Source organism: Liolophura sinensis, chromosome 10, assembly GCF_032854445.1.
Source record: "Liolophura sinensis isolate JHLJ2023 chromosome 10, CUHK_Ljap_v2, whole genome shotgun sequence".
NCBI classification, from domain to species: domain Eukaryota; kingdom Metazoa; phylum Mollusca; class Polyplacophora; order Chitonida; family Chitonidae; genus Liolophura; species Liolophura sinensis.
In genome coordinates, this window is record NC_088304.1 from 1,875,159 (window position 1) to 1,890,551 (window position 15,393).

Below are 15,393 nucleotides of genomic sequence, written 5' to 3' on the forward strand. Positions count from 1 at the left end.
CAGTCTGTGTGTGCTAACCTAAGTGACGTCACTGGTGCCAATATGAGTGATGAAATGTAGCAGTCTGTGTGTGCTAACCTAAGTGACGTCACTGGTGCCAATATGAGTGATGAAATGTAGCAGTCTGTGTGTGCTTACCTAAGTGACGTCACTGGTGCCAATATGATTGATGAAATGTAGCAGTCTGTGTGTGCTAACCTAAGTGATGTCACTGGTGCCAATATGAGTGATGAAATGGAGCAGCCTGTGTGTGCTAACCTAAGTGATGTCACTGGTGCCAATATGAGTGATGAAATGTAGCAGCCTGTGTGTGCTAACCTAAGTGACGTCACTGGTGCCAATATGAGTGATGAAATGGAGCAGTCTGTGTGTGCTAACCTAAGTGACGTCACTGGTGCCAATATGAGTGAAGAAATGTAGCAGCCTGTGTGTGCTAACCTAAGTGATGTCACTGGTGCCAATATGAGTGATGAAATGTAGCAGTCTGTGTGTGCTAACCTAAGTGATGTCACTGGTGCCAATATGAGTGATGAAATGTAGCAGCCTGTGTGTGCTAACCTAAGTGATGTCACTGGTGCCAATATGAGTGATGAAATGTAGCAGTCTGTGTGTGTTAACCTAAGTGTCGTCACTGGTGCCAATATGAGTGATGAAATGTAGCAGCCTGTGTGTGCTAACCTAAGTGACGTCACTGGTGACAATATGAGTGATGAAATGTAGCAGTCTGTGTGTGCTAACCTAAGTGACGTCACTGGTGCCAATATGAGTGATGAAATGTAGCAGTTTGTGTGTGCTAACCTAAGTGACGTCACTGGTGCCAATATGAGTGATGAAATGTAGCAGTCTGTGTGTGCTGACCTAAGTGTCGTCACTGGTGCCAATATGAGTGATGAAATGTAGCAGCCTGTGTGTGCTAACCTAAGTGACGTCACTGGTGCCAATATGAGTGATGAAATGTAGCAGCCTGTGTGTGCTAACCTAAGTGATGTCACTGGTGCCAATATGAGTGATGAAATGTAGCAGCCTGTGTGTGCTAACCTAAGTGACGTCACTGGTGCCAATATGAGTGATGAAATGTAGCAGTCTGTGTGTGCTAACCTAAGTGATGTCACTGGTGCCAATATGAGTGATGAAATGGACCAGTCTGTGTGTGCTAACCTAAGTGATGTCGCTGGTGCCAATTTGAGTGATGAAATGTAGCAGTCTGTGTGTGCTAACCTAATTGATGTCACTAGTCCCAGTATGATTAGAACAAGGCCACCATAGAACCAGCGTAGTTTCAAATGCATTTCGGTAGACTGAAAAAAAGCTAAAAAAAATAAATCAAACTAATTTTATAGACATTGTTAAATGGTCTTTCATTTGATATATACTTCACACTAGCGGTTTGTTTGCCTTCAAGGGATAGGTGAGGTTGGCACATTGTTAGAATATACTGACAGGAGGCTCAGGGGGTGTTCTGTTTGGTATCTTTGGCATAGCATTCCAGTTAGGCAGCACTAAAGATGTTGCCTTGTGACATTGGTATTTTAATTATTTCAAACGAACAGTAAAAGCATCTGGGCCCAGTTTCACAAAGTGTCTCACAACATTTATTCATTGTACGTTTGTCATATGCCAATTTACCTTACGATATTTTGCATGTCACTACTCCCGTGCCATTGTCTTTGATCGTGCGATGATCGGTGATCTGGCCAGAATCCTGTACAGACAATACCAATACTAGTATGACTTCTGTGAACAGGGGTCAGTGCACAGCCTCAGTCTCAGCTTTTATTGCAAGAAAATATATTATTGCTGTGATAAGAAAGATATTGTCAAAATTCCCTTTAATTAAGTAAAGTGAATTAGGAAATGTTTGTTCAAGGATTTTACCAGATTTGGTGTGTTGTGCAATATTTTGCAAGTCATTAACATTATGTTTCTCTCTTGTTTTTTTCTTTTTCAGTTGAAGTGGAAAACACATGTGTCAAAATGGAAACTGGTCAAACAGAAAGTGAAGTAATGATTGGTGGCCAGTCTGAGAACAGTGTACAAGATGCTGCTGAAGAGAACCCTGGGGATTCCCCTAATAAGGTTCTAGAGGGTGACCCAGTTGAGGGAACAGAGTGTGACCAGACTGATGGTCAAGATGCTAACCAAAAGGAGGGTTCAGAGATGGCCCTAATGTGGCTGGAGATAGTAAGATTGCAGAAATCTCTGAAGAAGTCGACCCGTATTTTTTATCTCAAGAGAGACGAATTTACATCAGAGATCTTCAAGATTGAGCTGAGCAATTTGCCGCTAAAGTTCGGTTTTGGGGGTAAGTGAGAGAAATGTTTATGTGATGAGACAAAAAATTTGACTAATTGAACATTGATTCACAATATGGTAAATCACTTTTTTGGCTGATAAAATTGCTTTGTAATAAATAAAATTTTGTAACATGTAAACATTTCTGATTTGTTGTTTTCCAGCAATTGGAAGAAAAAGCTGATCAGCTTGAAACTAAAGCCAAACAAAATCAAAGCCATTCCTTATAAAACCTTCGCTTACATTACATTCAGGTATGTCAAGGTCAAAATGTTTCTGTGCTGCTTCAATGTAAAACTAACGTAATGCTGTTAATAGGAACCTGGCAAAACACCCAAGAGCATAACTCTGATGCCATTGTACTGATGTCAGATGTTATAAGGGTGGTTTTTAGGCCGTGCACTCCGGATTCCGGTCTGCCATCCATAAAAATTCACGGGCATCGCATAAGTGAAGACCTTTTTCAGTATGGTTTAAAGCAAAAATCAAAATTAGTACAGAAATAAGTAAAACCCATGTGATTACCAACTGACTAACAAAGTGACTAACAAGTACTGTGCAAAACGGAGTGCTCCTGTCTGGTTGTATACCTATGTAAGTCAAAAATCCTTGAGTAGAGAGGTAAACACCAATCAAATACATGCAAGTGAGTAAATAATAGATAAATAAATCAGCTGGCAAACCATCTGATCTGTCAATCAGTCATTCATACAACCTAGATGTATGGTGCTAGAAGTGAGAAAGTGTATCAGTCAGTCAAGTTACCAACCAGTCAATCAATCTCCCCAGGTGCGAGCAAGACCGTGAGGATGCCATGTCTGCGTTAGAGGGCCATGTCTGGAGGGGGGTCCACTCTGAAGGTCAAGGTGAGAACAAGTTGATGACCTTTGCATTAAATCTAGAATCAGAACCCAGAAACCATCGCCATAGTAACTGTCATGACAGCACAAGTTGTAGATCATTGTCTCTGAGATGGTTGATGTTTCTGTGACCTGTAAGCTGTGAGGACAGAAATAAAATGTATATATACTGGATGCAATGACCTGTAAAGTATGAAAGAGAACTGAAATATCTCCACGCTGGTTGAAATGACCTGTAAACTGTAACAGAGAACTAAAATGTCTCGTGGATTGCAGTGACGTGAACTATAAAAGAGAGCTAAAATGTCTCTGTGATGGTTGAAATGACCTTTAAGCTGTAAAGGAGAACTAAAATGTTGTAACTGCTGTCCCCTGTGAATATAGGTCAGCATTTTAAATTTTCCTAATTAAGGAGGCTAATTAAATTGAGAAGTTAATGAGTAGAAATTTTTTTGTGTGCTTTGCTCCAGCACTTGTAAGCTCTTCAGTTTGTAATGAATGGACCACACTTCATTTCCTTCAGTTTCCCCCGGGCTCCATCCGGTTTCCTTTCTCTGCCACAGTTGTATAAGTGAAATATTCTTGAGTATGGCATAAAATACCAATGAAATAAATAAATACATTTCTTTCACAGAAAGCCAATCCCACGGCAGACCCTCTCCAGAAAAAGAGGAAGGAAAATCAAGGTAATTAATGCTTGAATAGAATTTTTCCTACCTGAAGACAATTTATGCAGTTTTTGAGTTGCATGTTTACGACAGCTGAGTGAAACCCCAGTGCAAAATGATGTGACTGCTGTATGGCAAGTTTGGGTTAATTGACTATCTTGTATTGTTATTTGCACTCGTTAAATATCACTTTTCGGTCGAGCAGACAATTCCTGATGTCCCATCCCCAGCTGTCTGTATAACGGTACACGATACAAAGGAATGTCACTCTTGTTATCATAGTGTGGTATCCCCAAACCTGCATGTTACATGGCGACAAGTTGCTATTTTTCTGTGAGTCCGCTATTTTCTATGTGATCATGCATGCAGTTTATAGAGGATCCTATGTCTTCCACTGCTGTGCAGATGAAAAGTTGTGCATATGGAAAGCTCATCAGTTACTTGTCGGCAAGCTCAGTGACATTCAAGAAAGTTGTGCATATGGGAAGCTCATCAGTTACCTGTCGGCAAGCTCAGTGACATTCAAGAAAGTTGTGCATATGGGAAGCTCATCAGTTACTTGTCGGCAAGCTCAGTGACATTCAAGAAAGTTGTGCATATGGGAAGCTCATCAGTTACTTGTCGGCAAGCTCAGTGACATTCAAGAAAGTTGTGCATATGGGAAGCTCATCAGTTACCTGTCGGCAAGCTCAGTGACATTCAAGAAAGTTCATTAGTCACTTGCGGGAAATTTTATCAGTTGTTTGTGGGAAAGCTCATCGGTTACTTGTGGGAAAGCTCATCAGTTAATTGTGGGAAAGTTTTATCAAGTTACTGCAGGGAAAGTTCTCTGAAAGTTCAGAGAACTGAGATAAAGTGCCTTTAAAGTATATCTTCATTTGAAAGTATTTCTTCAAGAAAATATGCTGTAATTAAGGTGCATAAGTTCAGTGATGGAACATTTTGGTGGTATGGTGTGTGTTTTTGGTGGTATGGTGTGTGTTTTTGGTGGTATAGTTAAGCAGACCCCAGCATTTATTGTATAAGGAGGCCCCATCATAAATTTATCTGAAGTAAGTGAAAACAGTGTTAACAAAACATTTTCAATGTATGGTATAAGTGAAAAATTTCTTGGGCATGCAAAGTAAATAAATAGATGTTAATATGTGTTCAACACCTGTCAGATAAAGAACATGTAATGTACCGTAGCAGAAGTCCGTTAGCTAGAAGTATGCAGCTTCCCTATAGCTGGTCTCCATGGCTTTTCTCTCATCTCTAACATATCATGTGACGTATCTGCATGTACTGTTTTTCTCTCTGTGGCGCAGCGAACGTTTGAGAAACGGCTGATACAGGGTGTGATCCATGCAACGTGGGTTATGTTGAAAGAGACTTGAAAATTATGAGTCCATGGGTTTATAACTGCATGCCAACAATGATTATCAAAATCACAGTTTCTAAATAAGGAGTTTTCTAAATAAGGAGATTTGGTTTTAAAGTATGAGCAGATCTTGCAGCGGCCGTTCACATTAGATTTCCCATGATTCAATTCACAATTCCCACCCAAGAGGCTGGCATATTTCTCCGCCAGGTGGTATGAGCTTCTACAGATGACATGTGTAATGTGTAGTGGAGACTAGCCATAGATAAGTTGCATATTTCTAGGGAATGGACTTCTAACTGTACATTTTGTATTTTAGAAAAGCCTGACTGTTCAGCCAACAAGAAAGCCAAAATGTCGGCAGAAGACCAGATTCCCTGGAATATCAAGTAAGTTGATTTTAGTCTGGGCCAGGAACTGAAATAAAGAAGGCAAAAACACAGTAATTCAGAGGAGTAATGACTGTAATTCCACAGGAATTTTATTACTGTTATATAAGGATATGTTAATATTGAAAACAGTAATGCATGCTGTTGTATAATTCAAGAATTTAATGGTTTTGGAAGAATGAAAAAAAAATTAAATCTAGTTCAATAATTTATATTCAAGATAATCATCAGGTTTTGTTCACACATGTACCTGTGACAGAATGTATGATTGCCTGTCACATGTACCTGTGACAGAATGTATGATTGCCTGTCACATGTACATGTGACAGAATGTATTATTGCCTATCACATGTACCTTTGACAGAATATATGATTGCTTGTCACATGTACCTTAGACAGAATGTATGATTGCCTGTCACATGTACCTGTGACAGATTGTATGATTGCCTGTCACATGTACTTTTGACAGAATGTATGATTGCCTGTTACATGTACATGTGACAGAATGTATGATTGCCTGTCACATGTACTTGTGACAGAATGTATGATTGCCTGTCACATGTACCTATGACAGAACGTATGATTGCCTATCACGTGTACCTGTGACAGAATATATGATTGCCTGTCATATGTACTTATAACAGAATGTATGATTGTCTGTCACGTGTACCTGTGACAGAATGTATGATTGCCTGTCCTATGTACCTGTGACAATGTATGATTGCCTGTCACATGTACCTTTGACAGAATGTATGATTGCCTGTCACATGTACCTGTGACAGAATGTATGATTGCCTGTCACATGTACTTGTGACAGAATGTATGATTGCCTGTCACATGTACCTGTGACAGAATGTATGATTGCCTGTCACGTGTACCTGTCACAGAATATATGATTGCCTGTCATATGTACCTATGACAGAATGTACAATTACCTGTCACATGTACCTGTGACAGACTGTATGATTGCCTGTCATATCAGTACCTACATGTATTATGGTTGGAACTCACACAGACTGTACACGGGTAGAGGTCAAGCATTTGGTGTCAACATACTCTGAGCAGTTAAGCCTTTAAGCCTGGTATCTTTTGTGGCATTCCACGAAGAGTGCACTATTAATAGGTTGCATGGAGGCCAGTCTCCTTGGCGTTGCTAGGAGACACTGAGATAAACACACACATGCAAACCCTCAAAGGGGGGATCTGGTCATACCAAACATTTTTAAAATGGTACTTGTATCTTTCTCACTTGGCGCTCAGCACTGAGAGGTTAGAGCAAGGAAACAGGACTGGATAGCCAGGTGTCAGTGTAACCTGACTACATAGGGTGGTAAGTCTGGTGTCTTCAGCACGATGCTTCAGTGGCAGCAGCACTTTAGCGGCACTTTTGGTGACTCCACAGGAAGACTATATGTGTACACATCTAATGACTCCTCATCCCCATATGACTGGAAAAAGTACACATAAAAACCCAAGCATACAAACAAGTAAATGTATGTGGACTCGAAGAAGAAAGCTTTTACTGACGACAGCCAAATCTAGGATACCTGTATGCATGTTTTTCTGCACTTTTCCATTGTATTTTTTAAAAGCAATTCAGAAATCACATACAAATGTTTTGATTTCTGTAGGTTGAAAAACTCTGTGACACCATTGTGGGAAATGGAGTATGATGAACAACTTAAGGTTTGTTGGATTTCCATCGGGTGGTGTTGTTAAATTTATTTATTTATTTGATAGGTGTTTCACACAGTACTCAAGAATATTTCACTTGTATGATGACCAGCCAGCATTATGGTGAGAGGAAACAGGGCAGAGCCTGGGGGAAAGCCACGACCATCCACAAGGTGTTGGCTGGCCATCTTTAGGATGAACTTAGATTAATGGATGGAGATTGTAGCTGTGGTCTTCTGGCCCGTGTTTAAAGGAGCAGTTATATTTGACACAAATAAAGTAAAACATTAATATCTGTCAAAGAGTGTAGATTAATTTAAGCCAGTCATTTGTGGAAAAAATCTTGACTGTATTGTATAAAGATTGTTGATGGGAACTTAAAACGTTGGTATCAGTATGGATATGTGTTGTAATTTGCATGGTTGCATTAGTGTGTCCGTGTTTGTTTCTCTATCTGCCTCATAGATTTAGCCAGAATTTGAAATAAGGGGGTCTCATTTTCAAATTTTTCTCCTGTTTACACTGTCTCACCCATATTTATTTTATCAGAATAGGGCCTCTCAAAGATGCTGTGGCTAAAAAAAAATGGGAAAATTATTTTCTAATCCAAGAGAGCTATTATTTTGAAATAATGGGGCTTCAGTATGGAACAACTTTTGATCTTTAATTGGTGATGTATCATCTATATTCTTTTTTCTAGGTGAAAACAGAAATTATTAAAGATGTACTCAGGAAACTAGGTCGTCAGATGGATTGTCAGTGTGAACATCTGAAACCATGGCTGCGCCAACAAAGGTAGGCTCTGTTACTGTTTCAGTGACACGGTTTTACAGTTAAGAATATAACATCACAATAGCACCATCACAATAGCACCATCACAACAGCACCAGCACTTACAGTTTTTAGGTCACAATATTTGAAAAATTACCTCAAACAGTAAATTGAACCACACCTTTATTTATGGTTTTAGCTGATATTTGTAGTGATGTATTATTGACTGTTTTCATGTTTTGGAAATGGAACTGAATATATTGTTTCTAGATTTTTATTTTCTGTTATAAATTATATTAGAGACTCTGGGAAAAGGACACTGTACAAATTGACAGTTACCCTCTTTTTAAATAAAAGTTACATCACATTCATTCATTCATTCATCCATTCAAACTGGGATTATGATAGATGAAGGGATATGAAGCTCTGTTGTTCATGCTCAGTCAGGCTTCAGAATCGCTTCACTTGATCACGTGGCTGTCCGAGACTTCACTAGATTAACTCAACACTTAGCAAACAGATGAACAAGACGAAGCCGTAGAAGAGACAAAATACAAAATATAAAAGCCAGATTCTGGAAATTGTCACTGACAATAGTATAGAATGTTTTTCCTATGTATAAATTTAACTATCTTGAACTTGACGGGAAATTAACGCTGAAAGTAATTGTTCATTTCTTGTGGAACGATCTTCAAAGAATTCAAAGTGCAGATGACGGCAGCGAGATTTTTAGAATAATGAACACTAGGATTTATTTCATGAAGATCAAGACAGACAAAATCAAGAAGTGATAACAAATAAGTTATGCACAAAGGCCTTTGTCGAGTACAGAACTTGCAAATAATATTTAAAATTTTCATTTTGCTAGCGATTTAATCTTATGATAATCTGACAAAGTGAGAATCACACAAGTCTAACGAACTGAGAATTACAAAAAGTGTAACGAACTGAGAATCACACAAGTCTAACAAACTGAGAATCACACAAGTCTGATGAACTGAGAATCACACAAGTCTGACGAAGTGAGAATCACACAAGTCTGACGAACTGAGAATTACACAAATGTAACGAACTGAGAATCAAACAAGTCTAACGAACTGAGAATCACACAAGTCTAACAAACTGAGAATCACACAAGTCTAACGAACTGGGAATCACACATGTGTAACGAACTGAGAATCACACAAGTCTGACGAACTGAGAATCACACAAGTCTAACGAACTAAGAATTACACAAGTCTAATGAGGTGAGAATTGCACAAGTGTAACGAACTGAGAAATCAGAAAAGTCTGACGAACTGAGAATCACACAAGTCTAATGAACTGAGAATTACACAAGTCTAACGAACTGAGAATCACACAAGTCTGACGAACTGAGAATCACACAAGTCTGACGAACTGAGAAATCAGAAAAGTCTGACGAACTATCACACAAGTCTGACGAACTGAGAATCACATAAGTCTAACGAACTGGGAATCACACAAGTGTAATGAACTGAGAATCACACAAGTCTGACGAACTGAGAATCACACAAGTCTAACGAACTAAGAATTACACAAGTCTAATGAGGTGAGAATTGCACAAGTGTAACGAACTGAGAAATCAGAAAAGTCTGACGAACTGAGAATCACACAAGTCTAATGAACTGAGAATTACACAAGTCTAACGAACTGAGAATCACAAGTCTGACGAACTGAGAATTACACAAGTCTAACGAACTGAGAATCACACAAGTCTGACGAACTGAGAATTACACATGTCTGACGAACTGAGAAATCAGAAAAGTCTGACGAACTATCACACAAGTGTGACGAGCTGAGAATCACACAAGTCTAACAAACTGAGAATCACACAAGTCTAATGAACTGAGAATTACACAAGTGTAATGAATACGCTATCACTGACAGTGCTGTAAATGCAGGTATTTTCCTAGGTTTTAACCCACGCCGTCCGTAAGGAAGGAATCACCTGGTCTTTAGATTCCGATCCGTCTGACAGAATATGAGTATAACTCTACACAATTATCTGTTGGCATCGGAAGGTCATACTTATCCATGTTCGTGAAGAAGCCAACAGCGGTGGGCATTTTGATCATAACATAGTGTTTTGGCCAGCATGCGCTTTGACCTATATTCAACAGGTGTGTCGAAGATGACATTAGCTCTCGTTGCCAGCCGTTGATAGTTCCCGAAGCAGTCTAGACTTGCCGCTTGTTAACCAGACATTGTGGCGCCAGTGCCAGTGCTAAAACAATAGCAAGTACAACATGGTGGGTTCAGGCAGCGAAGTTTCATACCCCTCGGTCTGTCTCATTCTCAGACTCAAATAGTCCACTTTCTGTGTAAATCCTGTGTAGCTGAGATTTACAGATACTGTAAACAAAGAACACCATGCACTCACAAACTTAGTAAAATTTATTTATAATTTATACAGTGGAAACAGTGTACATCCACCTTGCCCATAAGCATGTACCTCAGCTACACCTCAGTTGTACCTCAGATACCCCTCAAGCATCATATTAATATTTACAGGGTACTCCTCCACTGAGGGAGTACTGCATAAATGGGGGTATCTCTAATACACCTTCAGAACATCTCACATACACCTCAAGTATACCTTAGGCAAACCTCAGTTCAGATTTACTATCTCTCAATGGTACACCTCAGATGTACCTCAAGTATACCTCCAGTAGACCTTATAAGGGTGTTAAAAGGAAAACACCTTCAGAAACATATAAAGGCCTTAAAATGTTTTTCTTACAAGAAATTAATCATACTTCCTGAAAAGGCCCTATCATGTGAGTGAATCAGTTCGAATGAAATAAAGTGTGTCTCTTGAAAAATGCTAGTCTTCAGGTGAAAAACACGTCTTCGTCAGTATGCGTCCCAGTGAGTGACAGAATGTAGATGGGAAACTGACATGAGATTAACAAATCTGGCGGCCATGTTGGTTTCAGGTCTGCCAATGGAGGTCTGTGTTGTGAACTGTTGCCCATCTTGAGGTCGGTGAGTAGGATGTTATTTGGAAATGGTTTGTTTAATTTGGCAGGTGTCCTGTGATAATGCATAACAAGGACATTTATTCTTTCTGTGAATAAACAAGGAATTGGTCTGTCCAATCCAGTGCAGTACAAAAAAAAAGAACAAAACAAAAAAAAACGTTTTCTAAAAGTTTTACAACAGTGATAAGTGTCAAGGAATTTATGTTCATTTTTAATCTTTCTCCCATAAACCGGCACTGTATAAGTGAAAACTTCCTGAGTATAGCAGAATATCAGTCAGTAAAATAAATTAATTAATTTGTGCTTGCTGTACTTAACACCTGTGTAATTTGCTGCTCTCTCGTGTCACCCACAGCCCATTCTGACGGGTTACAGAAATAAGTGTGAGTTCACGCTGGGATGTAGTCCTGAAGGTCAAGGTTAGTCTGCGACAGTAACAACATAACAGCATTACGCTAAATGCACTATTATTGCACCATTATTGTGTTGATGTCTTAGGGTCCCAGTGATATGGAGGGCTGGCTAGAGACCACAGTGACATTGCTTGCATTGCTGTCACCACGTGTTTATGTTTGTGATGTCGGTGTATAGGACGTTGCTGTGGTTTCAAGATGGTGAACCCTAACCCCATTTCTTCTCATTTTTGGGACAGATATTTGGAGTGTTGAAAGTACAATTTTACATTCTTTTACCAGCTTTTTGGAAAAGTAAAGATATGAGTATGTTGTTCATTAGATTGTCTAATGATGTGAGAGAAAGGAAAGTCAGTATTCCTGCTAGAAATACATATATAGTGGCTAAAATGAACAGACGAGGTGTCCCAAAAAGAAATAGGGTACACGGGTAGTTTAATGTCTTTACAGTGTCATCGTTTCTGAATATTTCCGACCATTAACAGAAAATTTGCATATTATACATGGATTATTAAGAAATGTATAATATGCCTAAAAATAATTTCTTTTCTTCTCCAGGTTTTTTTTTTAGCCTAAATTTCTTTGTGTTCCCTAAACCATGTTCTTTACTTTATTTTACCTTTTCATGTGTCCTTTAAGTAAACTACCAGCTGCACCACAGACAGTATGATGGTATCACTTAATAGACCAAGAGCTTCTCTGGATACAAGATCTTTAGATTGTGTCTAAGGTTGGTGCCCAGTTGGTGAGGTCTTTTAAGAATCCATCCCCTGCCAGATTACAGAGTAACTGGGAGAATAGTTGTCTTGTGTACATTCTCCTTCCCACTAACTGAGTTGTCTGGCTTGTGTAAATAATACTGTAAAACTTGTTGAAGACGTCAATGATGTAAATATTTCCATTTTATTGCAGAGAAGACCCTGGGTTTTAGATTGGGCAAGTACAGCGGTGGAAGTAGCAGTGTTGGAGAACCGTACGAGTGCAGCCTTCTCTCCGAGAAAATGAAACACATCGTGAAGGTTTGTCAGAGTGTTACGATATTGTGTCTCCAAAAATAACAAAAATATTCGTGGTAAATGTTTTAAAATTTGATATGTAATGTTGATGAGAGAATGTGTTCATTAACATTTTTGTCGAAAATCTATGTCTCATTATGAGCATTCATCTTATGTTAAAACTACCGTAGTTCGCCTAAAGTTTGACCTGTTCAAATTCACTTTCAGAAGCACACAAAGGCCTTAAAATGATTCTTTTGATATCAACGCTAAAGATTTTCTGATATTAAAAACATTGATCAGATTAGAAAAAAAAAAAACAAAAAAAAATGTAAAATATAAGAGGCCCTCTAAGGTAGATAAATCAATTAGAAACTTGAAAAATATTAGTCAATTGAAAAATGTTAGTCACTTGAAAAATATTAGTCACTTGAAAAATGTTAGACTTTACTTGAAATCCATGTTAAGTATCCTGATTTGAGAATGTGTACACAGGTATGACATGATGAAAACAGTATTATTCTTCAGACAAAATTAATATGTCTGCAGTTTTTGTTGTAGCACAATTTGTGGTATTTGATGGCAGGTGTTCCAGGAATATTTCAGAGCAAGTAAGTATGCAGCTTTTGATCCCGAAACTCACAAGGGAAACTGGAGACAGCTCACTGTGCGAGAAACCCGAAGTGGAGAAATTATGACTTTCCCAGAATTCCACCCTCAGGAATTCACACAGGTTAGATGGTTTTCTCTTTTCATAAAGAGTTTGGAGTGCCATAATTTCAAACTTATGACAGTTTTATGCCAGTTGTGGATTTTGACTTTCATGGAGCTGCATCAAAACAGCTTTAACCAGTAATGGACAGTCAGTGTGAAAACACAACTTACAGAATGTATGTTACACATATATTGGAACGAAAGCTATGTGTGACTGTTGCAGGAGGAGATAGAAGCAGAAGTGAAATTTCTGCAGGATTATTTTATGACAGGCCCTGGTAAAGACAGTGGGATAGCAGCCATGTATTTCTCCGTCTCTTCAGAAAGGTAAACATGACAAGAATGAATGAATGAATAGGGTTGAGATTGAGTCAGCAGAGACCGGGGACTCAAGTGTTCTTATAACATTGCATATCGGTGGTGACCCCAAAAGTTGAACATGGTTTAGCTTAGCGGGTGCTGATCACAGCTGGCCATGTTCTCATCTGGCTGTGTTCTCATCTGGCCGTGTTCTCATCTGGCTGTGTTCTCATCTGGCCGTTCTCATCAAGGCTTGTATTGGTAGTATTTCAGCCAATTTCGCATTTTTACATTAACCACTTCTTCCATTTTATTTGTGAATTATTTTTTCTCAACAATGATTTACTGTACAGGTTCCACTTTCAAAAACCTTGTATATCAATTTTCGCAACTTTTCTTCCAAATCACATCACCTTAATTTGTTAACACTCACGTTATTTATGAAAAAGTCAGGAGAAAGCTGATTTATGGTTACTGAATTTTGTTATAGTGGCCCCAGAAATCTGGGCCATTATGTGAGCAAGCTATAGTGGCCCCAGAAATTTGGGCAATTATATGAGTAAGCTATAGTAGCCCCAGAAATCTGGGCAATTATGTGAGTAAGCTCTAGAGGCCCCAGAAATCTGGGCAATTATGTGAGTAAGCTATAGTGGCCCCAGAAATCTGGACAATTATGTGAGTAAGCTATAGTGGCCCCAGAAATCTGGGCAATTATGTGAGTAAGCTATAGTGGCCCTAGAAATCTGGGCAATTATGTAAGTAAGCAATAGTGGCCCCAGAAATCTGGGCAATTATGTGAGTAAGCTATAGTGGCCCTAGAAATCTGGGCAATTATGTAAGTAAGCTATAGTGGCCCTAGAAATCTGGGCAATTATGTGAGTAAGCTATAGTGGCCCCAGAAATCTGGGCAATTATGTGAGTAAGCTCTAGAGGCCCCAGAAATCTGGGCAATTATGTAAGTAAGCTATAGAGGCCCCAGAAATCTGAGCAATTATGTGAGTAAGCTATAGAGGCCCCAGAAATCTGGGCAATTATGTAAGTAAGCTATAGTGGCTGCAGAGATCTGGGCAAATATGTAAGTAAGCTATAGTGGCCCCAGAAATCTGGACAATTATGTAAGTAAGCTATAGTGGCCCCAGAAATCTGGGCAATTATGTGAGTAAGCTCTAGAGGCCCCAGAAATCTGGGCAATTATGTAAGTAAGCTATAGTGGCCCAAGAAATCTGGGCAATTATGTAAGTAAACAGGTTTACAGAATTTTGCTATTGTGGCCCCAGAAATCTGGGCAATTATGTAAGTAAGCTATAGAGGCCCCAGAAATCTGAGCAATTATGTGAGTAAGCTATAGAGGCCCCAGAAATCTGGGCAATTATATAAGTAAGCTATAGTGGCCGCAGAGATCTGGGCAAATATGTAAGTAAGCTATAGTGGCCCTAGAAATCTGGGCAATTATGTAAGTAAGCTATAGTGGCTGCAGAGATCTGGGCAAATATGTAAGTAAGCTATAGAGGCCCCAGAAATCTGGGCAATTATGTAAGTAAGCTATAGTGGCCGCAGAGATCTGGGCAATTATGTGAGTAAGCTATAGTGGCCCCAGAAATCTGGGCAATTATGTGAGTAAGCTATAGTGGGCCCCAGAAATCTGGGCAATTATGTGAGTAAGCTCTAGAGGCCCCAGAAATCTGGGCAATTATGTGAGTAAGCTATAGTGGGCCCCAGAAATCTGGGCAATTATGTGAGTAAGCTATAGTGGCCCCAGAAATCTGGGCAATTATGTGAGTAAGCTATAGTGGCCCTAGAAATCTGGGCAATTATGTGAGTAAGCTATAGTGGGCCCCAGAAATCTGGGCAATTATGTAAGTAAGCTATAGTGGCCCCAGACATCTGGGCAATTATGTAAGTAAGCTATAGTGGCCCAAGAAATCTGGGCAATTATGTAAGTAAACAGGTTTACA

The 15,393-nt window shown here is 39.2% G+C and overlaps 1 protein-coding gene across 1 annotated transcript in view; it reads left to right on the forward strand.

Moving 5' to 3' along the window:
- LOC135476367 (tRNA (uracil-5-)-methyltransferase homolog A-like) overlaps positions 1–15,393 on the forward strand; it is a 35,693-nt gene that overhangs the window by 8,681 nt on the left and 11,619 nt on the right. The window contains exons 3-14 of the mRNA XM_064756366.1: positions 1,949–2,306; positions 2,457–2,546; positions 3,122–3,158; positions 3,787–3,838; positions 5,500–5,569; positions 7,201–7,255; positions 7,944–8,038; positions 10,972–11,020; positions 11,372–11,435; positions 12,342–12,448; positions 13,011–13,157; positions 13,362–13,465. Coding sequence (XP_064612436.1) covers positions 1,949–2,306; positions 2,457–2,546; positions 3,122–3,158; positions 3,787–3,838; positions 5,500–5,569; positions 7,201–7,255; positions 7,944–8,038; positions 10,972–11,020; positions 11,372–11,435; positions 12,342–12,448; positions 13,011–13,157; positions 13,362–13,465 — 1,228 coding nt within the window. The remainder of the gene's footprint in view (positions 1–1,948; positions 2,307–2,456; positions 2,547–3,121; positions 3,159–3,786; positions 3,839–5,499; positions 5,570–7,200; positions 7,256–7,943; positions 8,039–10,971; positions 11,021–11,371; positions 11,436–12,341; positions 12,449–13,010; positions 13,158–13,361; positions 13,466–15,393) is intronic.